Source organism: Mastacembelus armatus, chromosome 6 (assembly GCF_900324485.2).
Source record: "Mastacembelus armatus chromosome 6, fMasArm1.2, whole genome shotgun sequence".
Lineage (NCBI taxonomy): Eukaryota > Metazoa > Chordata > Actinopteri > Synbranchiformes > Mastacembelidae > Mastacembelus > Mastacembelus armatus.
Window position 1 is genome coordinate 13,259,667 of NC_046638.1, and position 24,881 is coordinate 13,284,547.

A 24,881-nucleotide genomic window follows, 5' to 3' on the forward strand; every position below is an offset into this window, starting at 1 on the left:
GAGGTCAGTGTTGTTGCTTGTGCAGCTTTTCACACTAAGCATGACAGCAGTGCTTCATGTAGCAGCTATGGAGGTGATACGATAGCTCAGTTTTATATTCAGATTTATGTAACATTTCATATGAGCTACAATGGGATGTGAAGCAAGAATGAGATTAAATTAACCAAATTTTCACACATTGTTATGTGGTAGGTGAAAATGTTCTCATAGCTTACTTATATGACATAGTTTATCTACAAAAAAGAAGACCCAGTGAAGCACTGTCTGTTTGAAGTCATTATTTGTGAAACATGGCAACAAGGAAGAGGACCCAAGTGCAGATAAACAGGCAGGCAGATTTAATGACGTGGCTTAATTTAGCTTTTTTCAGGAGGTGAGTCAGCCCAGGCCACCCTCTCCATCTGCCATTGTACATGCTTTATGGTTTGTGCTAATAATGCTGCTATAAAAATCCTCCAATTTAGTGTTTTTCACAGCAGTGGTATATCTCTTGACTCATCTTTCTTTTAGTCAAAGCCTTGATACAGTAGCTACCCCACGACCTTTGTGGATTTGATAAGAATCGTTTGGAAAAGAAACCTCTTAGTCTCACGTTGTGCCTAAGAGTGAAACTGATCACTGATAAATATAATCAGTTAAATTTCTGCCCGAACAGGTGCAGGTTAGTTAAGACATGACGTCCAGCAGGGGGCAACCCACTACAACACAGAAGCGAGTTTCTGACACAGCGCAGTCCACATTGTTCTGTCTCATGTAAAGATCACATATCATGTTTGTGTTGTAAGTTTCTGACATAAGTCAACATAATTGTTATGCAGTATTGCTATGAGCAGGCCTACTCCTAGTTTTAACATTTGTTATTTACCTTCAATTTCACTTCGTGGATTAATAAAGTTTATTTATCGATCTTATGACTTCATCTTCATTATTTCCACCTGGATGAAATGAACTGGTATCGTTTCTTCACTCCTCTATGAAGCTTTCTGTTAGGTAATGTTGCATTGTTTATTTTATCGTGACTAAATATCTCCAGGTCGTTTTGGAAATTACATTTCCAGCAGCACTGTGAATGTAACAGGATGTGCGATGACGTATAATTTAAGCGACATTTTGAGATGTTTGGGTAGTGCTGCGACATACCTGTGGCATGGCTAGGTAATGTAGTTTATATTGAACGGGTGCCGTGAAGTGTTAAATACTTTTACGTGTTAGTTGTCTGTGATTGCGAGATGACTTCAGCTATTCTCTCAGCGATAAATCTTCTCACAAAACCTCTTGGCGGTAAGTGGGTAAAGTTAGCAGCCCTGTCGGAAGGTAACGGTGTTAACTCACAACAACAAACGACATATCAGCAAAACAATAACAACAAACATGTAGATAAACAATGAGCAGGTTTAGCGTGACATGGAGAGGTGTGTGCAGCATTTTGTTGTAGCTGTTTTAACCCAGCCTTTAATGGTTAAAAACTGCGCCAGATCTTTACTCATGTGTAATAACATCACTGTTACTGCGCCATTAACTAGGGAACAAATCTATTTGTCTGTTTGCTTGATGGTTCTTTAGAAGTTATCAACAAGCTTGTCATAAACAACTCACACTGCAATACTCTGTCTTCCTGTCTCTAGAGAAGTCTGTACGTGATGCTCAGTGCTCCCAGCAGGAGGCTTTCCTGGCTGTATTAAAGGCGAACAGAGATCTCCTGCTCCTGCAGCTTCAGAGGGACAGCAGCTTTGAAGAGGTGAAGAGGCTGAGGGAGGAGGTGATGGTAACAATCAGCTGGTACTCCAGTGAAACGGAAGATGTAACATGGGGCTTTGTCCAGGAGTGTCTCCTATTGCTCCTCACCTTAGCGCGACACCTCTCTGTTGAGCTGGAACGTTTCAAGCAGACCCCTGCTTTCTCTGCAGCTGAACAGGGCACCCCTGAGGTGGCTCCACCATTACCTCCTGATGTTCTCAGTGTCAGCCACCAGAAGTCGCTTGAAGCTGCTCTTCAGTTTGTGGTTTCTCTGGGGCTCTGCCCCTACTTGGCCCCTGGTGTGGGTGTGCCACTGGGTCACAGGTCAGCATTTGGAGCCATGGTAGAAACACTTATTCAAGGCGGGGAAGTGGCAGCAGTGTCACACCGCCTTCTTACCACCACAAAAGTTTTGTTGCAGTTTGCAGAGCAGTCATCTCTCGCCACACTGGTGTTCACTCGGCATCTGGGGTGTGTGATAGCAGCATTGTGCCAACTTGGCTACCGGCCACACCGGGCTGGGAGTAGTGGCACAGAGGAGGAGAAGGTAACACATCTGGTTAAGAGTTTGTTCTTGGATTTGGAAAGATAGTCTTAAGTCCTTGTAGTTAAGAAACTTAAAGGCAAACCTTTTTTGCAACCTTTTAATGCAGGAACTCAGTGCTCAGGAACGCCAAACATGCAAGGAGGCCCTTAAAAACCTTTTTGGAAAAGTCTATCAACCGATCATTATCAAAGAGCTACTGATTCTCCAAGGTGGACCCAAACAGGTATGTATGCTTGTGTTTGGTTTGGGAATATGACAGAGACAGCAGATGTGTTGAGTGCATATCCTCTGTCATATCTTCTCTCTCCTATTTTTTTTACCTGTATATTTTACATAAAGTTTTGCCTGCTAGCAGTTTTTTGTTTCACCCGAACCAAACACTGTCAAACCTGTTTCCTATTCAGAATTCCCAAATTATATGTTTGTAACATTGACCAGTTTCTGGATTCTTGGTTTATATGTATTGTCTTTCCTCCCAGTCTGGTACAGTGGGAAGCTCCAGTGGTTCTGGCCGCAGAGCAACCCTGGGATCAGCTCCAGCGTGGCTTAGGCGTCTATGTGGCCAGCTGCTGTCTGAGCGCCTGATGCAGCCTAATGGTGTCCAAGCTGTAGTCAGGGCCATCTTAGAGGGAGGAACAGGTGAGTAGGAGGGGATTTGGAAAGCAGAGAGGTGCACAATTCAGGGGTGGTTCTAGACCATTTTTAAAATGCTTCATTAATGACTGACTGCATTCATATTGTAACTGCAGCATGTAATGAGCAGAGATTATGTTGGTTCTTCACATATGTGATTGTTTGCATTTATATTTGTACTATCAACATTCTGCCATACACAGCCACAACACTAGGTAGTGTTATCCTCAACAATAGTGAGGGCTAGGCCCCCCTAAGGAGGAAATCCTAGAAATGTCCCTGGCACTGTCTGACTGAGAAGAGTTACTCAGAACTAATCCATGGTATCCACTTAATGTGCACAACAAAGACGCTATGGATTATGATTTAATTGATTCAATGATATTTTGTGTCTAACCTTTTTACTGAAAAAAACTTTTGTTTGATGTTTTCACACCCAACTGAAGCACAGTGTGTGTCCTGTAGGGAGTGAGTCAGACTGGAAGAAATGTGAAGGTGTGACTAAGATCCTTTTGGCCTGTCCTCAACAGTCTCCCTCAGCAGACAGCTACTACAGACAAGTCTGTCCTCAGGTCAGCTCAACACACCCACACAATGGGATATACAATTTCAACTCTTTGAAGAATCAGTTTACACATGTGCTGTGTAATCAAAAGACTACTGTATGTTTGTGTACTGCAGCACATCAGTAATCAAATTTGTCTGCTCCAGACTTTATTCTAGTTTACTTAAACTCTATTAATGATAGAATATGCTGGTGCATTTCTATTACCACTGCGAGGCATACATGCACATGTGTTAAAAGCAGATTAAATGAAATTAGTTTTATTTAATGATGTTTGAAATTCAAGCTAACTAGTTATTTGGTTTGGTTATTTATGCATGTGTACATCCAAAGTGTAGAAAGCAAAAACCAATTAAGTACAAGGTCTCAATCACTCCTTTGATGGTGATGTTTCAGGTTTATTACAATTTGGGTTTTATTTTTGTCCTGAATTTCCTGGTAACAAAACTACAATACAACTACTACTACTACTACCACTAGTAATAATGAAAATAATAATGGTAATGATAATAATATTAGTAAAGACTCCTGATGAGTGTTAAAAGTGTATTGTTATCTAGATCCTTGACCTCCTGCATTTTGAAGACAAGATCTCAGCCCAACAGTTTCAGCGTGTAGCCACCAGGGTGACACTCTTAATGGCGCAGGAGAAGCCCACCTTTGCCCAGCAGTACCTTCTCACTCCTCTGCTTGCACCTCTCCACTGCTGTACTGTTGCTTCCAGTAAGTAACTCATCCAGATGTGGACATATGCAGTTTGTCCATATTTCTACCCAAAAGGCTGTTGAGTGACCATGCTAATGTTAAAATGTGCAGCTTTTATATTGTTTGTTCTGCTGCCCATCTTCATCTCATCACAATAGCAGTAGTTGGAAGATCAAAAGCCCAACAAAAGTCTCCAGTTAATCCAAAATGCTGCACCGAGAGTCCTGACAGGAACTAGCAAGAGAGATCATATTTCTCCTATATTAGCTTCTCTTCATTGACTCCCTGTAAAATCCAAAATTGAATTTAAAAAATCATTTTCCTCGCATACATATCCTTTCATGATCAAGTACCTTCATACCTTAAAGACCTCGTAGTACCATATCATCCGAATAGAGCACTTCACTCTCAGAGTGCAGGTCTACTTGTGGTTCCCAGAGTTTCCAAAAGTAGAATGGGAGGCAGAGCCTTTAGCTATCAAGCTCCTCTTTTGTGGAACCAGCTCCCAGTCTGGGTTCAGGAGGCAGACCCCCTGTCTACTTTTAAGGTTAGATTTAAAACTTTCCTTTTTGACAAAGCTTATAGTTAGGGCTGGCTCAGGTGACCCTGACTGAACCATCCCTTATGGGGCTTTTCCACTAGCATTACTTAGCTCAACTTGACTCGTTTTTTTTTTTTTTCGGTTTCGCACCGCCGTCCTATGACGGCCCCATCCACATTGAGGTGGTACTCATTTGTTATGGAAACTGACCAAAATCTCGTTTGAGTCGAATAGTGCCAAGTAGTGCTAAAACTGTATAATCTAAAAGTAGCACTAGTTGTGTTGCTTTAGGCCTAGACTGCCTAAGGACTCCCCATCATGCACCAAGCTCCTCTCTTCTCCTCTCCTATCCTATCCCCCCCCCCCCTTCTCCCTCACCATGTATATGCCATAATTGAATGTCACCAACTGTGTGGCTTCTCTCTCCCATAGTTTGTTCTCTCTCTCTCTCTCTTTCGCTTCTCTCTATGTATCTTCTGCAAGTATCCCCGGTCCTGGAGCTGTATATTACTGATGTGCAGTTACTTGACCCATCCACCTGCACAGTGTTTATCTGTTGTTTATTGTTGTTGTTGTTCTTTTTTCTCTCCTCTATCCACTCACCCCAACCAGCTGCCCAAATTGAGCCCAGTTCTGCTGGAGGTTTCTTCTGTTAAAGGGAGTTTTTCCTCTTCACTGTCACGAAGTGCTTGCTCGTAAGGGATTTGTTGGGTTTCTACGTAAAGTGCCTTGAGATGACTTTATTGTGTTTTGGTATTATCCAAATAAACTGAATTGAAACAAACAGGGCTGATCACTGTGAACACTGTGTATTTCCAGATGGCAGTCATACCCAAACTACTGTGGAGGAGATGGAGCTGACACGTTGTGTAGAGGATGTGTACAAGGTGAGGATGTGCAAAGTCATCCACTTAAGTGCAGTCATGCTCTAATTCATAGTAATGGTTAATAATTTTCATAACTCATATATGAGATGAATAACACAGTACTTGGTGCAGGTAAAGGATGCATATTTGAAGTGAAGATGAGGTGTTTGAATTAGCAAACAAACTCTCCTCAATAGTAATGGTTGTATTATTGTCTATATTGTTTGTTAGTATTATTGGTCGCTTACTCACTGTTTTTTAAATTTTTTTTTTTTTACTGTTTCTAATCCTTATCACAGTGAATCCTTATCATCATCTCTTCCACAGTGTGTTTGGTGTCAGTGTCTTTACTCTTGTGTCTGTGTTGCTATCAGATCTGGGTGGTTGGAAACAGCCCGTCAGCCCTTTTGCTCCAAGCTCTAGAAGAAGTTCTTCCTGTTATCTTCACACTGTTTTGTTTCACCAAGCAGAATGTGTCCCACCTACGGTAACTTTTTTCTCTTTAAGTGCCACATGTGTTATTTTTAAATGTTTTGTAAAACTTTAAAGTCAGTGGAACAAAAATAATTGTGAAAGGATGCAGCTGTGGAAAACTCTTAAATTTGACTTTTTGGGGATGCAGTTGCAGGAAGAAATTTTGGTGCATTTAGGGACATCCAGCCAATTTTGAGACTTGGTTGCTGAGAATCATTACATTCAGTGATAGCATACATCCTTGGATGCTTCTCTTTCAGTCATTTTGCAATGACTGGAGTCTTTAGCCAGGGGGTGGTGTCATCAGATGGATACCAATGATCGTTAAGTGTTTCGACCCTTAACCATAACACTCTCCTATTGGCAGGTCAGCAGTGGTGGCCAGCCACTACTCACTCCCTTCTGGCTGCCAGCTCCTCCCTCTGAATTTGAATTTGAATTTGAATTTATTTATTTTTTAACAGGAACAAACACAACAATACATTAATCTCAAAGGAAAATATGCTTTGTGTCAGGTTTTAGCAGAACTGCTAATTTCCACCTGTAGTCCCTGAGCAGGTAGATGTTAAAATAAATACAGAGCAATTATGTAAATGACAGACATGTAATCAATAAAACATCCAAACAAATTTTATAAAACAACGATCCACACACACATCTGCAATCCTCGTCGTCATTCACACATAAACACAGACTGATTATTCATACAATCACACACAACAGTTCAATGTGTACATATCTGATTTGATAGTAGCCACTGTTTGGTCCTTCGTAAAAACACCTTATAGTCTGTGCATGATAATAATTCTGTCGGAAGAGAGTTCCACTGACTGGTGGCTCTCTGAGAGAAAGCAGATTGACCAAAAGAGGTTTTTCGTCTTTGGACACTACATTCTCCCCTCACTGTCGACTGCGTGGTTCAAATCCAACAAGAAGCTCTCTCTGCTGCCTCACCCAGACTTTGCACTGCCTTCTTTCTATCAGGCCCCCTCAAACCGATGGCTATCAATAGCTTCCAGGCAGATAGGGCTGGAAAGCCCCTGTACCCCACCTCGTCTGGGTACAATCATGTCTGGCAGCCTTTATCCCTGCAGTCATGCACTAGATCTTTGTGGCATTCAGACTTCCTTTGAAATGCCTCCTCCCACCGTTCTTCCCACGGCACAGTAAGCTCCACCAGGATGATCTTCTTTCCTTCAGTGAAGAAAAGGAATGCGTCGGGTCTTAAGGTGGTGTGGATGACATCTGGGAACTGGAGCCTTCTCTTCAGGTCTACCCTAAGCTCCCACGCTTGGGCAGACTGCAGGAGACCTGCCCTGGTTTTATTGGGCTCTAGTGGCTTTGTCCCCTCCTTGACAAATGTTATACCAGGTGGTGGCTTGTTCTTATGACGTTTCCTGGTCCTCTTCTGCTCTAGGATGTCAGCTAGCACCGTAAGTACTTTGTTATGGTGCGATCTATATCTGCCCTGGCCAAGCGTGGTCTTACATTCTGTCAAGATGTGTGCCATTGTTCCTTTTAGCTCGCAGAGCTTTCACGTTGGGTCGTCTCTCATCCCCCATCTGTGTAGGTTCACAGGGGTTGGAAGGGTGTCATAAAAAAACCTCAGCAGAAAGGAGATCCGGTATGGCTCGAGCCTCCAAAGTTCAGTCCATGTCACCTTCCTCTTGGGGAGATCCCACCTTGTCCACGCTCCCTGGGATCCTAGCTCCACAACCTTCGCCTTCCTCCGCTCTTCCCTCCTGCTAGGGCCTGAGATGCTGAGGACTCCCACTTACGTCCTGACCTGGTTTTTATTCCAGCTTCTCTGACCTTGTTGTCTCTTGAGTCCCTAGAGGTCATGGCCATCCTGCATTTTGCTACTTGGAACTCCTCAACCAAGGAAGTTAGGGGTAGTTGTAATTGTCCAAATCTGATGTACAGCTCAACTGATGTGAAGCCAGACAGGATTCCCAGCCACTTTCTGAGGTGTGAGTTAATCTTATGTTCTACTCCTTACTGTAAGTGGGACCTCGTACAATGTCATCAGCCACATCAGTCTGGGGAACAGACTGTGCTGATTCAGCCATGCTTTGAACTTTCCTGGGAGTCCTGATTTGTCAGTTTTCTTTAGCCAACCCTCTGCTTGCTTCTCAGTGCTGCGGACATTGTTGGTGTCCCTTAATGACTCGTCGTATCACTTTCCCAGATACTTGATGGGATTGTCCCTGATGGAAGGGATAATCTCACCTTGTATAACCAGATTGTGCTTGAAGGAGATGATACCCTTCCTAATGATTTTCTTGGCTTGAAAGTCATTCTGGCCCACATTTTCACCCCATCAAGCTTTGTTAGGAACCAACTGTCTGTACATGGAATGAAGTTGTGATTGTAGGATCATCCATGTAATCCCTGATCGCTGGTTTCCGCACCCCTGAGTCCATCATTGGACCTCTGGTTTCCTTTTCTCCTGCTTTGATGATGAGGTTCATGCCCATGATGTACAGGATCGCGGAGACTGTACATCCTGTGACAATCCCTCTCACGAGTAGCTGCCACTGTGTGATGTAATCCTTTGTCACAACCTATACTCAGGAAATCACACCTATAAGTAAGAGAATAAGAAAATACTAATATCTTATGGAATTTGAAGAATTACTTTTCACACCATCCTATAATTTCAACTACAAAGCCCACATAAAGACCAAAAACAACAATGAATTTATGCTATACTATTATTGTGTCATAATGCAAACTTGAGATAAAATATATAATCAAAAAAACAAAGTTTCCACCATGAGTTGAGCATGTCTCTAGCATTTCATGTTTATTGTGTAATAAAAATTAAAACAAAGGTTTACAGGAAAGCATTTTAAAGATATGTGTGTCTGTCTGCTCTGTGCTCCACAGTGCCCCTTGCCAGGAGATTCTGCTCTGGTACCTGAACAACACTGAGACATCTTTAGCCCTGTCAACACTGAGGCAACTTTCAGGTTTGCAGGGACAGAAGAATGAGTTGGCAGCAGACTCCCACTTCACTCCAGGCAGTAATGGAGGAGCCAGATGCAGCTTCAGAGATAGCTGCAGGTGATAGACATATTCTCACAAGTGGTCTTTGCTAGCGTAGTTTAAGGAAGCATTCAGACCCCTTAACTTCTTGCACACTTTTGCACATAATATAATTGAAAATGGTAAACTAACATTACCAAGCTATACTCAGTAACCCAGAACGACAATGCGTTTAGACATTTTTTGCTAATTTATTATACTTTATTTTCCGGACTATTAGTTGCACTTTCTTTCACTCCTGTGGCTTGTCCTCTCACAAGAATTGCACCCTTATAGTGTTGTTGAAAACCCAAGTATTCACTGTGCAGGAGTGCGCACGGCTACAGTGGAAACCCCCGTATTAATGATGTCTAAGGCGTGGTGCAAGCAGCTCGCGGCAGGCAGGTAGAACTCGGCATAACCTTGAGTTTTCAACACTATAAGAGCGCAGATCTTGGGAGATGAAAAAAAAAAAAAAAGCACCACCAGATCTGTAATCTTTTGTGCACAAGCTGAGGTTTAAGGCACTTTTTTCATGTTTATAGTGAATATGAATGCAAACATAACCTGTACATGCACTTTATTATGATATTATTCAATGTTCATCATAGTGGAAAATTTAGTTTTTTTTCCCTGAGCTTCTATGGTTTAACTTGCTGAATTTTCCAAATTGTAAGCTGTTTGTCGGTGCCTGCTTAGTCCAGCAGTAAGGGATACAGGACTCCCTTTGTAAAAACACTTACATGCACTTTTGATTTTATAACATATATAAATGTAAGAACACTGACATATGCACTTTATTTTCATGTTCATAGTGTATAAGAATTATACACTCTTCAATAAATTATAACATGAAAATTAATTCATTGAAATAGTTTAACTCAGTTACCAATATATTGAAATGTGCCTGCCTATTATTAGATTACCCAAGTGGTACACAGCAAGTTGTATCTTCAGCACTATTATTAATATGATGTTGAGTCTTGCAATATATGGCATTATATATTGGTATTGTAAATTCACATGTATTGTGCTGCCCACGGTGAAGCTTATTTACGACACTGGTAACAGACAATTGCATTTCTCAGCCAGGTGGAGGAAACCATGAGCAAATGTTACATAGTGTTGCTTTAAATCAAAAGTGAGTAGCGCATTAACCCTACTGAAACAACTTGCTTTCAGACATGCACATGAACATTGCAAGACATTATTCTAGTTAGTTGCAGGTAAAACACAATAATAAAGCTATAAGGACCGGATATTAGCTGGACCTTGCTCCTAAACGCTGCCCTGTAAAAAGTCTGGATAGTGCATGGTGTGAGCCAGTGATGGACAGACCGTTGTGTGCACCAGGACATTTCGCAGTGGCCTGTGAGCGATAACACAGTAGCAAGATAAGTTGATGGACTCTCAGAATCCTTGTGACTTTCACTCTTTCTGCGGTGCTAAAAAGGTCATGGCTCACAAAAGTGAATGGATTTCAATACTTTCTGAAGCCATTGCATATGTTGTGTTAAGAAAGGATGCACACAACAAAAACATGCTTAGTACTGGAGAGTAAGATGGCTCCTTTGAAATGTGTCAGAGCAAATCAGCAACTTATGTTCTTTCCAGCAATGATGACTGGTATTGTAATTGAACATTTCTAAATGCCTCCCTCCCTTCTCTGATGTTGTCTCCCAGTGATGAGGATGATGCTCTGTATGAAAAGCTGTCCGGGGAGCAGTGGAGGCTGGATTGTCTGATGCAGCTGCTAGTTGAACTCAAAGACAGTGACCTACCTGGAGACTTCTTCCTGGACCTGCTGCAGGTAGGGAGTTCACACACACACACACACACACACACACACACACCTATCTGTAGAACATCATTCATTCTGTTGCCATATTTGTCCCCCTTGTTTTTGGTTTTGTAAACTGTTTTGATGAAAGTAACCTTTGCCAGCATTCCTTCATTTCCTTGCTTTTTCTGCAGGAGATGACTAGCTGGGCAGCTGCAGCAGATGAAGAGGAGAATGATGTAGAGTTGGATGTGTCAGCAATGACACTTCTGGAAGTGGAGCAGCAGTTGTTGGGCCGAACTGAGAGGCAAGGCCAGAGGCTGGCTTTGCTTCAAGTGCTAGCTGTGATGGTTGAGTCACTGCAGCATTCTTTGTTGCTAAGAAAAACCACACAGGTGAGTGGCAGGAGATGTAACCCTGGAGGAGGACCATCAATGCACACTTCCAAAACTCTAGGTCTTCTATGATGCGGAATCTAAGCAGACATATTTACTGTATGTCTACAATTGTAGACTTTGTTGGCTTTCACAACTTTTAATTAACTGTGCTAGGCTTCCTTCAGATTACTGAACTTGAGCAACTTACAGTTGACATTAGACTGGTAATCACAAACTTATTGATTTTTGATGCAGGGCATGAAAACAGTAAATATGGAAACCAGCTGCATGCTACTCCTTGCTTGATTTAACTAAGGCTTTAAGTCAAACCCAACTCTCCACTTTCACAGCCACTGCTCTCCTGAAAGACCTCTGTGCATCTGTGTTCATCATTTAACACTCTGGGAGCATATATAGACTTCGACAAGAATTACTTGACTGAATCAAAGTTAATGCAGCTGGGACCAGGATATTTATGTATCCCATATTGAATTTATTTAATTAATTATTACCCTAGTAGAGGCTGTAACATGTGCCTGTCATTAACCACCGTTATAGCTTACATTGTCCTCTCAGTCACAGCCACAGAAAGAACACAACTTGGATTAGCTTTACAGATTAGTTATTTCTGTTGTTTTTTTTTTTTTTTTTAATATTTTATTTGAACAGATGCTGCAGGGAAACCTGAATTTAAAAAAAAAAATTGCAGTGAGTTTCCTTAAATGTCATATCCTATCCTCTGTTAGTTCCATCCACTGGGATCGCATGTCTCCTTCTAAGCATATTTTAAAATCACTAAGTGTTCCTGTGGGAGTACTTGTAATCGAAACAGGCTGCAGTAAGTTATGCTCAAGACTAAAAATAGCCTGTTTGATTAATCTCTGACATGGTTGATTAGGAGAAGTGGGGGGTGGGGGCATGTTTAACTGTACTGTACAGATAAAGTTGGCAAGCTGGTACATAAGGGCAATTAAGCATATCTCTGATAAACTGGCCTCACGTCACTGGATACTTTCTTATTTTTAGATGTCTTGCTTTTGGCTGTCCTTATAAGGACGTTATGTTTTCTGCATTGTACGATATTCACTTTAAGGTTTAATTGTTGTATTGAACATATGTGTATCGTGGCAAAAATGTACGAACAGCTTACAGGATGGCAGGTTTAATAGGTAAGCAGCAGAATGAGCAGAGCACATTGTCCAGGATGGGATGATTTGATCAACCAAGACTACAGGCTGCATGAGGGCTTTATACCCAGTTACACATCTAAATCACACTTACACAACATGTATACATGCGAATGGTCAGCAATCTAATTAGCTAGTCCCTGCTACCTGTGATTTTCTGCTTCCTGCGTTCCCCTGCTGAAACAAAACAATGTGATGTTACCACATCAAAGGTCTTTGTTGAGTTCAGAGAGGTGTGCTGCCAGGATGTCTGTGGTGGAATAAAAGGTGGCGTCTTGTATATATGACTCCTGAATCGCTCTCTAAATATTTGTGTCCATGATTCTGTTTGTCCATCATTCAGGTTGTAGACTTCATGGTGTCCCTGCTTCAGAGGGCCAGCATGTGTCTGGATCAGGCCACTGTTCCAAGTCGGGGAAATCCTATTGAGAGCCAGACCCTAAGCATGGGGATGAGCCTGGTGGCTACATTGCTGTCTGGACCTCAGGTACTCACAATAGACAAAGCCACACATCAACCCGGTGCTAATTCAGCAACATCCACCTTTTGATGCATGGATAATAACTGTTTTTGTAGCTGATGTCAACTTGTTATAATTATGTACAGTCAGGTCTATAAGGATTTGTACAGTGACACATATGCCCCTTTCCCATTGCACAGTTTTAGCACTACTCTGCTCTACTTGACTCAATTTAGGTCATTATCCATTACAACAGCCTACCATCTCAGGGCGGGGCTGTCATAGTACGGCGGCACGACACTGACAACGTCTGCACCTCCTCCTAGGCTCACGGTGTTGTTTTGCGAGTAGCTTTAGCCATTTGCCTCTGTAAAGATTATAAAAAAGTAAAAACAACAGTAAGACATAGTGCTCGTGACACTTCCAGCAATCAGTGGCCCGCAGTCTGTTGATGTCACATTTTAGTATCAGCTCAGCTTGATTGGAATCTTGGCTGAGGAGGTACTTAATAAAGTACCTGCTACCAGGTAAGATCTCCTAAAGGAAAACTAAAAAAAGTGGGTCGAGTCGAGCCGAGTAGTGCTAGTGGAAAACCCCAATAGTAATTTTGCAGTTTTTCCCCTAGGTTAATTGGTCAAAGAGGGCAAACTGCCTTTTATTCATGTATAATTGTATTCAGGACAGAACCGGAGTGTAAGCCCGTCCGATATTGATTTGTACTCGGGCTCATGTCTGATCACTTTCTCCTGGTTTTTCTTTGCTTCCTCCGACAAAACCCTCTTTGGTTTCTCCACTGGCTCTGCCATGGCGTTGGTTTTGAGAATCCCATGTTAGATAATTTCGTCTTATAGTCAGCCAACAGCTAACTATAAGAAAGTAAAACATATAACATATGCCGTAAAGCAGGTCGCACTCTTCCGCTGGCAGCAGATGGGGGGCTGAGTGATCCTACCCGATCATGAAAGTTGCATAGTGCTGTTGCAGTCCATGCAAACCCGCTCAGGCTGCAGCAGCTGTAGAATTCTTTAAGAGTTGTTCTACCACTGACATTATTTTAAGGTCAAAAAACTTCATAGTGTTGCTTTAAACACTTGGATGCAGTCTACCTTAATTCTGGGACCTATGGACATCACCGGATGCTGACGTTTTCTTCTTTACATGCTTTGCCATGCCTTTACTGCAGCTGCCTTCATTTGCTACTGCTTGATTGTAGGTCTTAAGTGTAAAACATACACATGTAGACAAAATTGTTGGTACCCTTCTATCAAAGAAAGAAAAACCCACAATGGTCACTGAAATAACTTGAAACTGTACTGAAAATTAGCTAATGAAAATCAGACATTGCTTTTGAATTGTGGTTCAACAAAAGAATAAAAAAAAAAAAAACCTAACTAATAAAACTGCCATGGACAAAAATGATGGTACCCTTAACTTAATATTTTGTTGCACAACCTTTTCAGGTAATCACTGCAGTCTCACTGAGACTTCTGCACCTGTCGACAGGTATTTTGGCCCACTCCTTGTAAGCAAACAGCTCCAACTGGTTTGAAGGGTGCGTTCTCCAGACTGCTTGTTTCAGTTCTTTCTACAGATGTTCAATAGGATTTAAATCAGGACTCATAGAAGGCCACTCAGAATAGTCCAGTGTTTTGTTTTTAGCCCTTCTTGGGTGGTTTTAGCTGTGTGTTTTGGGCTATTATCCTGTTGGAGGACCCATGACCTGCAACAGAGACCAAGCTTTCTGACACTGGGCAGCACATTTTGCTCAAGAATGCCTTGAGATTTCATTGTACCTGGCGCAGATTCAAGACACCCTGTGCCAGATGCAGAAAAAGCAGCCCCAGAACCTAACTGAGCCTCCTCCGTGTTTCACAGTAGGTACAGTGTTCTTTTCTTTCTATGCTTTATTTTTGCATCTGTGAACATAAAACTGATATGACTTGCCATAAAGCTCCAGTTTTGTCTTATCTGTCCAAAGGACATTCTCACTGAAGCTTTGTGGCTTCTCATTATGTATTTTGGCAAATTCCAGCCCTACTTTTTATGATTGGCTTTCAACATTGGAGTCCTCCTCGGCCATCTTCTATTAAGTCCACTTTGGCAGGAACGGATGGTGCAGTCTGACACTGATGTACTGTACCTTGATCTTGGAGTTCACCTCTACTCTCTTTGGAAGTTGGTCTGGCTTTTTGGTTACCATTCATATTATCCATCTCTTCAAATTGTCATCAGTTTTCCTCTTGCAGCCACTTTCAGGGAGGTTGGCTACAGTCCTGTGGACCTTAAACCTCTGAATAATATGTGCAACTGTAGTCACAGGAACAACACGCTGATTAGGTCTTACGGTCTTTATCTTTAACATGCTTGTCTTTAAGTTTCTTTCTAATCTCCTGAGACAACTCTCTCTTTAGCTTTCTGTGGTCCATGTTCAGTGTGGTATATACCATGATACTAAACAGCACAGTGGCTACTTTTGAACCTTTAAATAAGCAGACTTCTGTTGAACCACAATTTAAAAGCAATGTCTGATTTTCATTAGTTAATTTTCAGTAAATTTTTATTTATTATTACTTTTGTCAGTTTCAAATTATTTCAGTGGGCATTGTGGGTTTTTCTTTCTTTAATGGAAGTTTACCAACCATTTCGTCCACATGTGTATGTACCAGTAACGTGGTAAGCACATCCTGCTCTCTCCCAACTATTCTCTGCCCTTTTTAATTTTACAGCTTACTGCAGAAGACTACTCTTCCATGTCACGGCTGATCCCATCACTGGAGATACTGTCTCAGAAGCACTCTGAGGTGGTCATCCAGGAGCTGGCATCCAACCTCAGAACTGTCATTGCCACTCATGGTGCCTGCTGGCCTGAAAACCTCACTGCTGCTTCTGCTCAACACCCCAGAAATCCTGAGATGAAAACAAAGAACAAGAATGCACCTTTTAGGAAAAAGCAAAAAATACAAACAAAAGAAAACGACTCACACACTGGCCCCCATCCATCTCCCCTGGACAGTAATTCCCCTAACAAAACCCACATCAGACATTCAGCATCCTCTAGAGGGTCTGCAGCAGGAACAACCCTAGAAGAAGGGGGAAGGACTAGTGATCCTTGTACCTCTAACAAGCCATTTTCTGATTGGCTGCTAGAGGCATGTGACCCAGACATACCAACCAGAGCGTTTGCTCTGAGAGTCCTAACCCAGAAGATGCAAAATAGGAACATGGAAGCTCTCCAGGACCAGGAGAAAGTGTTTATGGTGGGTTGCTTACTACAAGATTTTTGTTCTTGTTTCAACATTTATTCAATTATAATGTCAGATTTCAATAATGTAGCCCAGTATCAGTTTGTCTCAAGAATCTTAATAGACCGTCAGTTATCTCAGAAAGATCTTCCAAAAAAAACTTTTAACAGGGAAAAAAATGGAAGAAACTACAGGAAACGCAACAGAGGAAGGAGCCCTATTCCAGGACTAACAGACAGGAAATAGACATAGAATAGAGCACATAGTAGCTTTACGGCATAGACAATCCAAATAACACACAAAGGTCATTGTAGATTATAAGTGTTTGGTTGGGATGTTATTTAGTTCTTTTTCAGTTTCTTTATCTTTTTTCTGAAACTAAGAGTAGTGTATTATCTTCATATTTTACAGATAATAAAGGCTATCCCATTTGCCATTCACAGTTCTGTAAGGAACTGGGTTAAAAGATTTTCACACAGATTTTGTCATTTAGCCATGGTGGATGTTGCTCAATTGAACAAGAAGCTCTACTGCCTTAGGTGCCTATGAGAAATTTGTGCTGTTGTTGCATGCACTGTATGTGTGCATCAGAAAAGCATAGGTATTAGCATTGTATTTTTCTCCTGGGCCATTCTGAGAAAATGTGTATAATAAATCAGGTGGTTGAACTTCTCCAAAGGGAGCCAGAGAATCAATGGTGAGCCCTGGGGACTTGTTAGGGTGGAATGTGCAAGAAAGGATAACAGCTCATTTAGTATTCTCTGTAATCAGAAGCCCCAACTGTGTGCACTTCAAATAACCTTCAACCTTTACAACATAAACCCTCTTTATTGATTTTTTTTTCTCCCTTTTATGTCATGGTTGGGTTTAGCCATCTGATATTATACCTTTATACCAAGACATCTTTCAGATGTTCCATCTTCCCATCTCCCTACTTACTTCAGCCCAAACTCCAGCTCATTCTGGACAGCTTGTTTTTCTACCTTTACACACTATTCTATATCTTCAAGGGCCCCTTATACAGTAGGACTGGGGGATAGTGTTTTGATTTTTCCCTTTGATAGTTGGTATTATTGTTATTCAATTTATTCATTCTCTGTCAGTATTGATCCTCTTTTATTCTTTCTATGATGTTTTTTATTGCTTGGATTTTCCCCTTAAGGTGAAATAGAGACTTTTGTACCTATACATCAGTGTATATGGTGATTAACTATGCTAATGGTATGTGTCCTCCAGCTCTTCTTAGAAAACCTGGAGCATGAAGACTCATTCATCTACCTGTCAGCCATCCGAGGTAATGTGATGGTAAATCTTGGACAAATGTCATGCTAAGATTTGTTTTTGTTAGTGTACAGACTCAGCCTGTTCAATCTTCTGATATTATTAAACGCCCAGCCGGAACAGTTATTGTTGAGAGCAGATGGACTCAGTATACGCAACTGCCTTCAGGTCTGGCTGCATTAGCTGATTCCTACCCGGAGAGGATCCTAACAAGACTACTAAAAGACTTCCAACATGGTCCCTCCCTCTCTACATCCAGCAAGGAGCACTCCTTAGAAACACGCCTCAAAATGGGAGAAGTGTTGATGAGGGCAAGCAGAGCAATGGGTGAGTATCATCTGCTGTTTGTTCAGATTTATGTTTGTATGACCAGGCCTGTGAAGACATTCACTTGAATTGATGTTCAGTTCCTCACTCCGAATAAGTGAAAAAAATGGTATCATGTTAAATGTTATGAATTTCAGGGTCAGCCCAAGTTTTGGGGAGTAAACATTTATTTCCTCTATCCCAAATGAAAAACACCCAACTACATGTGATCTATTACAGAGCTATTATGTTTTCTACTTTGCTAGCTTCTCGAGCTAACATGAGAAGGATTTTCCCTGAGATCTGAGATCATATGCATGCACAGTTGACTCCTGTAAAAAGTGATGACAATTTGGAGCTTCTTTTTGGGAAAAAAAAAACTCCCTATGTGGTCTGTCTAAGACGCTTCAAACTGGAATTGGTGGACAGCTATCAGCATGCAGCCACCACACTACAAAAGCCACAGTGCAGGTTTGTTTTCCATGCAAATCTCTGTTTAGAATGGAGCCTGTGTATCAGAACAAGACACTGATAGACAATCGGATGTCTGGCTCTGGGTGTGTTGTGGGTTTGAGTCTTGTGTTTGTGGGAAAGTCCTTGGCACTCTAAAAGGGCAATGCAGGACAAGCTAAATAGATCAGGCTGCTGTCTGTGTGTTTCTGGATCAGACAAATCATCTCTAACTGGGGCAGGTCTTATTACTGTTAGCCAATCAGCTGGTTGTCTCCCCTCCACAAGCCTGTGGGCTTTCCTCCCTGCTGCTTGGCAGATGCAGCTGTAGTTTGCAGTCAGCTCTTTTCTTTGTCTGTCTACACTGTATGAGAGTGTCACCCACAGCTTGTTAAACTGACTATTATTAAAGTGTTAACAACAGTGTTATTCTTGCATCAAGAGGTGACTTTTATGGCTAGATTCAATGAAGTGCTCCATATCTGGCACAGCTTCTTTGACTTGCCAAAACTCAGACTGCTACAGTATTCACCACTAGAAAAGCTATGGGACCTGATGGATTCCCTGGTTGGATGCTGAAGAAATGAATGGCCGGGGTCTTCACCAGGACCTTCAACCAGTCCCCCTTCCGGGCCACCTCTCCACCCTGACTTCTGACTTCTTTAAATGACTACTGGGCATTTGCACTCGCACTTACATCATGAAGTGCCTCGAAAAACTGGTCTGTAGCCACATTATATCCTGCCTCTTGCCCAGATTTGACACACACCAGTTTGCATACAGAGCTAATTGGTCAACAGAGGATGCCATAGCCATAACTCTCCACACTGCGTTGACCCATCTAGACCAGTGGGGGAATTATGGTACTTTGTAGGCTTTAACTCATCTTTTAACACCATTCTTTCTCACACACTGTTGCACTAACAGACTACTCCATTTTCACTGGATTAAAGACTTTCTGACAGATCTTTCTGACTATTCTGACGATTAGTAACAAAGTGTGGATAGTTTTCTCAAGGTCAGATTTAGAAAGAATGGGGAAGATTTTGGACAGTAATCTTAACACCTTGAAACCTGCAGCAAGCACCAGTTTATTTATTTGTCAAAAATTAAAATCTGAGTCCAGATTGGGTCCAAAATTTGAGTCCAATAAAAATTATTACAGACTTAAGTACATAGCGAGTGGATTTAGGAGTTCAGATTTAGATGGATTCAGACTTAGAACATAGAGACATTGTGAAGATTATTAGAAATTAGGGCTGCAACAACTATTCAATAAAATTAAATTATTAAAATAGTTGGTAGTGAAAGCATTCATTGATAGCGATGTAGCTGTTTGTAGCAGCACATGGTGACATGGAGAGCAGCTGCAGAGATCAAAATAGCAGAAGCGGAGAGTGATGGGTGATGGTCGCATTTTCCACAATTTTTAGGTTATGTGGATGGTGGTGAATTCTTGTTCTTTTTTTTATGGAATGAACTTTGATACAATAAGAACTAAACAGAAATGAGGACATTGAAAGTAAGTCTTTTTTCAGTTTCAAGTCTCATTTTCTCTGTTTCAATTTGAAAATTTTCAGCTTCATTTTTGGGGGTTTTTTTCAGTTCTCATTTTTTCACTTTCAGTTCTGGCACAAAAGTCTCACCTTCCACTCCTCTCTTGATTCTCCAGGGGAACTGGCACCCCACCTTGGCCGTCCTCTGGTAGGCATCTTCCTGCAAGGAACCAGAGACTCTGACCAAAGCATCCGGGCCAGCAGTCTGTCCAACTTGGGGGAGCTCTGTCAGAAAATGGATTATGCACTAGGACCACTGGCTCAAGAGGTTAGAAGGTGCACACTATGATCCCCCTGGGGGGAAGGAGTCTTTGCAAAAGTACTGCAAATAATAGGTAGTAGGAAAAAAGCTCAATTTCAGCTACTACAAATGCTATTGTCAAAACAATATGAATAATGTACCTGTATCATATTTAACTTTTCCATCTCTGACGTGCAATAGCTGACATTTCTGGTGACTACGCAGCAATGATTTCAACTCAACATTTTTTTAATTATTGATGGACAAATGGAGTAAGACTTCATTTTTACTTAGTGCCTCCTAGGCAGAGAGTAACACATAGTAATTCTACATCACAAAAGGTACTTGTAAGTGTATCTAAGTATACAATGATTGTGGTGGCGGGGCGTGATTACAGCGAGGCTGCAGGGGGAGTGGTGGGGCAGCGGCCGGAGGATCAGCGGCTGAATTAGGGACAGGTGTAGGGGATGAATAATCACCAGCTCTTCTGGATATAGGAAGAGGAGAAAGAGATGAGAGAGGTGCGAGAGTCAGCCACAAGGAGAGCTGGAGCACCTGAGTATTTGACAAAATAAATAAAAAAGGTTAAAATCTTCACCAGTGGTGTCTGTGTGGTTCAGTGGTGCTGCACGACAGGAACCTGCAGGTAACCGGGAGGGCTACAACGATGGATACAATATATCCATCGTTCCAATTTAGATTAAGGACTTACCTCAGTAGCGTAGGCCTGCAAGTGATTGTGTCAAACACATCCACACATTGTGTCAAATTCAGCTGAGCTTCAGCCGAGTTCTGTATTTATTACCTTATATTATATGTGTTTTCACAGCTGTAAATCTGTGTGTGTGTGTGTGTGTGTGTGTGTGTGTGTGTGTGTGTGTGTGTGTAGCTGAGCTGCTGTCTGACTGCTCTGATAAAGACAGAAAAGGAAGCAGAGGTGAGGAGAGCTGCTGTCCATGTTATTGCTCTGCTGCTTCGAGGACTCTGTGACAAAACAACCCAGGTATCCGCTCCCAACAGAGAATAAATGACACCCATACACCTATTTCCACCATTCGTTTTATACCAAACTACTTTGAACAAGTCATTTTTTGTAGTTTAAATGTTTTCATAAAGATTTCGTGGCCTTAACCTGGTGGACATTTTGTTAGTGTGTTCATGTTCATTTCCTGGCTTTCTATCAAAAATCAATAAATTTATTCTTAGATTCTTAAATGAAAGAGGGAATAATGGTGGGTCAAGCACAGAACCTTGGGGCACTCCTTTAACAATAGTAAGCCAATTTGAACTGAGCCCTCTTACTTCACAAGACTACCTGATAGATAATTTATAGCCTGGACTACTATTCATCCAACATTATATTAATGTTTTTTTTTTTTTAAGCAGGGATTGAAGTGTGTTATCAAATGTTTTAGACAAGTCAATATATCTCTAAATGGATCATCGTAATCCGCTTTACGACTCCTGGAGGGATATAGAGCAAACATTCTGCAAAGAAATTAACATCTATGACCTACCTTTCATTAACTATACTATCAAACAACATATTTGCTTTAAAAGTATTAATATAAACACTTCTCTGACAGCCTGGTGGGAATTCCTTAAAATGACTAGCTCTTCATCTACTCCATGCAAACTTACACTAATCTAGAGCAGTCCTAACCTCATGCTAAATAAGAAAATGCAAAATTTCTCAGTGGGGTATGACAAAAGTATAAGATATCTTGAAGATATTATCCAATCAAGAAACTTTATCCCATTCCAGGAACTAGTGACACAGCATGGAACTAGACACAATAAATTCCTTGAATGCCAACAAGTGAAATCCATTATTCAAGCTAAATTCTAATGTAGCCAACCTGACTTACCCCTGCCTTTAATGGTAAGCAAATTCACCAACATATCAACTCCTAAACCACCATCCAAAATTAATGTTTTTATATCTATAACTTATGGTCTGGGTATTGGTGCAAACACATTTTATGTGCTCTTTACTGTGCTAAGCATGACAAATATGTCAGTCCTGTCAGTCATGCAGTAGATTTGGTGCAGCAGTGCATTTCTGCCATTCTTCTTTGCAAATCCTCTCAAACTTGGCCAGGTTGGATGGGGATTGTTGGTGGACAGCCATTTTCAGTTCTATCCAGAGATGTTTCACAGGGTTTAAGTCAGGGCTCTGGCCTATTCTAGGATATTCACAAAGTTGTCCCTAAGCCACTCCTGTGTTATCTTGGCTCTGTGTTTAGGGTCATTGTCATGTTGGAAGGTAAACCTTTGGCCCAGTCTGAGGTCCTCAGCGCTGGGGAACAGGTTTTCATTGAGGATATCTCTGTACTTTGCTCAATTCAGCTTTCCCTCAACCCTGACCAGTCTCCCAGTCCCTGTTGCTGAAAAACACCCACACAGGTTGATGATGCCACCTCCATATTGTTGGCATGGTATTGGGCAGCTGATGAGAGGTGCCTGATTTCCTCTAGAAATAATATTTAGAATTGAGGCCAGACAGTTCAATTTTGGGTTCATCCGACCAGAGAATCTTGTTCCTCATAGTCTGAGAGTCATTCAGGTGCTTTTTTGCAAACTCCAAGCGGGCTATCATGAGTTTTGCACTGAGGAGAGGCTTTTGTCTAGCCACTCTGCCATAAAGTCTAGATCAGTGGAGGGCTGTAGTGATGGTTGTCCTTCTGGAACAATTTAATTTACCACAGCTGGACCTCAATTAAGGTGTAGAAACTTCTCAGCAAAGATCAAGAGAAATGGGAGTTACCGGAGCAAATTTTAATGTGTTGTTGCAAAGGGTCTGAATACTTATGCAAATGTGATATTTCAGTTTTTCCTTTTTGATGAATTTACAGACATTTCTAAAATTCAGTTTTCACTTTGTCTTTATGTGGTACTGAGTGTAGATTAATGAGAAAAACAGTGAATTTAAAGAACTGTAGTATCAGGCAATAACATAACAAAACTGAAAAAAGTGAAGGGGGTCTGAATACTTTCTGAATACACTGTAAATCAGTTGTTGGATGCACGCCATATCTAAAGCCCCACTGATGAATGTGAAACAGTGAGAACTGATGTAATGGTTTATGTTGACTGTGCAGAAGAGTTGTTCTTAGTCGACCACAAGGTCCAAGTTAATCATGTCACAGTTCTTTGTCCTCCTAACAGTAATGCAGGAACCCCTGACTGGATTTCCTTATTCACTGATCACTGATGTGGTATGTGTTTAAAGGATCAATGTATTCATAGTACTGTAGGCCAATGCACCCACTAAATGGAAGACCTGCACTGATTACCGTGTTAAAATGAACCATAAACAATGTTCATGTTAAATGTTTTAAAACAATGGCAAATTATAAATTATCAGTGTGTTCTGTGTTGGCCACTGGCTCAGGTGTGATGTGGCTCTTGAGCCTATGACTACACTGTGTGTCGTCCAGCTGCTGGTGCCAGGCCAAGCCCTGTCATTATAGAAACAGCTGTACTGGGCTAATTACAAACAGACTGACATGGGAACAGATGAGAGAGATAGACCATGGGAGAGCAGAGGCCAAAGTGGAGACCACCACCAAGGTGTGGTGGTGTTGAATTTGTTGTTGGGGTGGCTGAGACTAGAGAACACAGAGCCAGGGAACCATTGGAGACCTGTAAATGTGTAATTTGGCTCCTAGATGCAGCATGTTTACTATTGTGGTTATAAGAATGCCTGAGCTGTAAGTTGTAGTCCCTTCAAATTTGAGTGGTGGTCGATTTAGGGGAAAACCTGTGGTTACTGTAGTAATAGCAAGTATGGCCTAATACCCCTGAACACTCCAAAAAATACAACAAACGACCAACTGGTTGTTTTGCTTAAGAAGTCAGTCAGTAATAATAAATTCAGATTGGTTTTTAATGGTGTACATGGGGTGCTCACTGTATTTAAAAGTGACACTGTCAACAAATGATCTTTGTAGATGCATTTCTCACAAACAGTTGCAGTCACTGGTAATCTCTGTAAGGATGGCATAGATAGATAGAAAAAAGATAGAAATTAGTAAAAGAGGTATTTGGTATTAGAAATTTGTAATCACTTTAGCAAAGCAGCATTTTGTTATTTGATTATGTATTAAAGTCTGCTTCTATAATGACATATTGCAAAAAATCTTAAAACAGAATTTTAGCGGCAGGGTAATTTATTTATTTTTTCTAAATGCCAAGTTTCTTTGAGATATACAGTATATACAACAAAACTAAAACACACCAACAGTTAACTTCTACGTTTCCATTTTGTCCGTGCCCAGCTGTGCTCACCCAGCTTTGACAGGAAATTTCATTACCTTAAAACTTGGGTCTTTTTTTTTTTTTGCTTTTTTCTTTTAGAATCCAATGTTTTTAAATCCATCTAATCTGTAATTACTGAGTTGGATGCCAGACCTGGATGAGAAAACAAAGGCAAACATTAACAACAAATTGTCCGTAGAAAGCATCCGCTGCAGTCTGTAGACCAGTTTAAAGTATTTCAACAATGTAACCTCTGTCTCCCTGCCATGACTTCCCCAGGTTCTCAGTAATGTTTTGTTGGAGCTGTACCGTGCCCTGAAGTGGGTGGTTCACTCGGACGTGGACGATGTTGCAGTGCTGCATGCCCAGCTGGCCCTGGAGGAGCTCGATGATGTAATGAGAAGGTTCATCTTCCCTGAGCAGAAACTGGAGAAGAAGATTGTGGTCCTGCCTTAGAACTCTAGTTGTGTTTTTTCTAAAACTCCTTTATAGGGTGGAGTGGCAGATGAATTTATTTTTCTATGCTGTATTTCTAGTTTGGACTAGACGTCTGTGGTTAGAAGGCTGTAGAACTGCAGAGCAACTGTCACCTAACAGCAGTGGTACACCAACAGCAGTCCTCATCCAAAATAAAGTTTTAAGCACA

General features: G+C 41.4%; 1 protein-coding gene across 2 annotated transcripts; it reads left to right on the forward strand.

The window, feature by feature from the left end:
- The first annotated feature begins 1,229 nt into the window (after positions 1–1,229).
- tango6 (transport and golgi organization 6 homolog (Drosophila)) lies at positions 1,230–24,881 on the forward strand. 2 transcript variants are annotated; one of them, XM_026312113.1, is made up of 18 exons: positions 1,230–1,281; positions 1,626–2,284; positions 2,391–2,507; positions 2,764–2,923; positions 3,383–3,489; positions 4,043–4,205; positions 5,548–5,615; positions 5,969–6,081; positions 8,958–9,134; positions 10,779–10,905; positions 11,070–11,270; positions 12,783–12,926; positions 15,626–16,156; positions 17,378–17,435; positions 17,591–17,749; positions 19,851–20,002; positions 20,865–20,978; positions 24,515–24,881. In XM_026312113.1, the coding sequence occupies exons 1-18, from the start codon at positions 1,230–1,232 to the stop codon at positions 24,689–24,691; spliced, it is 3,279 nt and encodes a 1,092-aa protein (XP_026167898.1). In that variant the 3' UTR covers positions 24,692–24,881. The 2 variants fall into 2 exon arrangements, with proteins under 2 accessions (XP_026167898.1, XP_026167899.1); XM_026312114.1 differs by lacking the exon at positions 1,230–1,281 and having other exon boundaries at positions 1,626–1,738; positions 1,908–2,284; positions 24,515–24,691.

What these genes read in the sequence shown, in the direction of transcription:
- tango6 (XM_026312113.1), top strand. Translation starts at nt 1,230, where the DNA reads ATGACTTCAGCTATTCTCTCAGCGATAAATCTTCTCACAAAACCTCTT. An exon ending in TCTTCCTGGACCTGCTGCAG is followed by an intron (nt 10,906 to 11,069) that starts GTAGGGAGTTCA and finishes CTTTTTCTGCAG; the next exon opens with GAGATGACTAGCTGGGCAGC. An exon ending in TAGGACCACTGGCTCAAGAG is followed by an intron (nt 20,003 to 20,864) that starts GTTAGAAGGTGC and finishes GTGTGTGTGTAG; the next exon opens with CTGAGCTGCTGTCTGACTGC.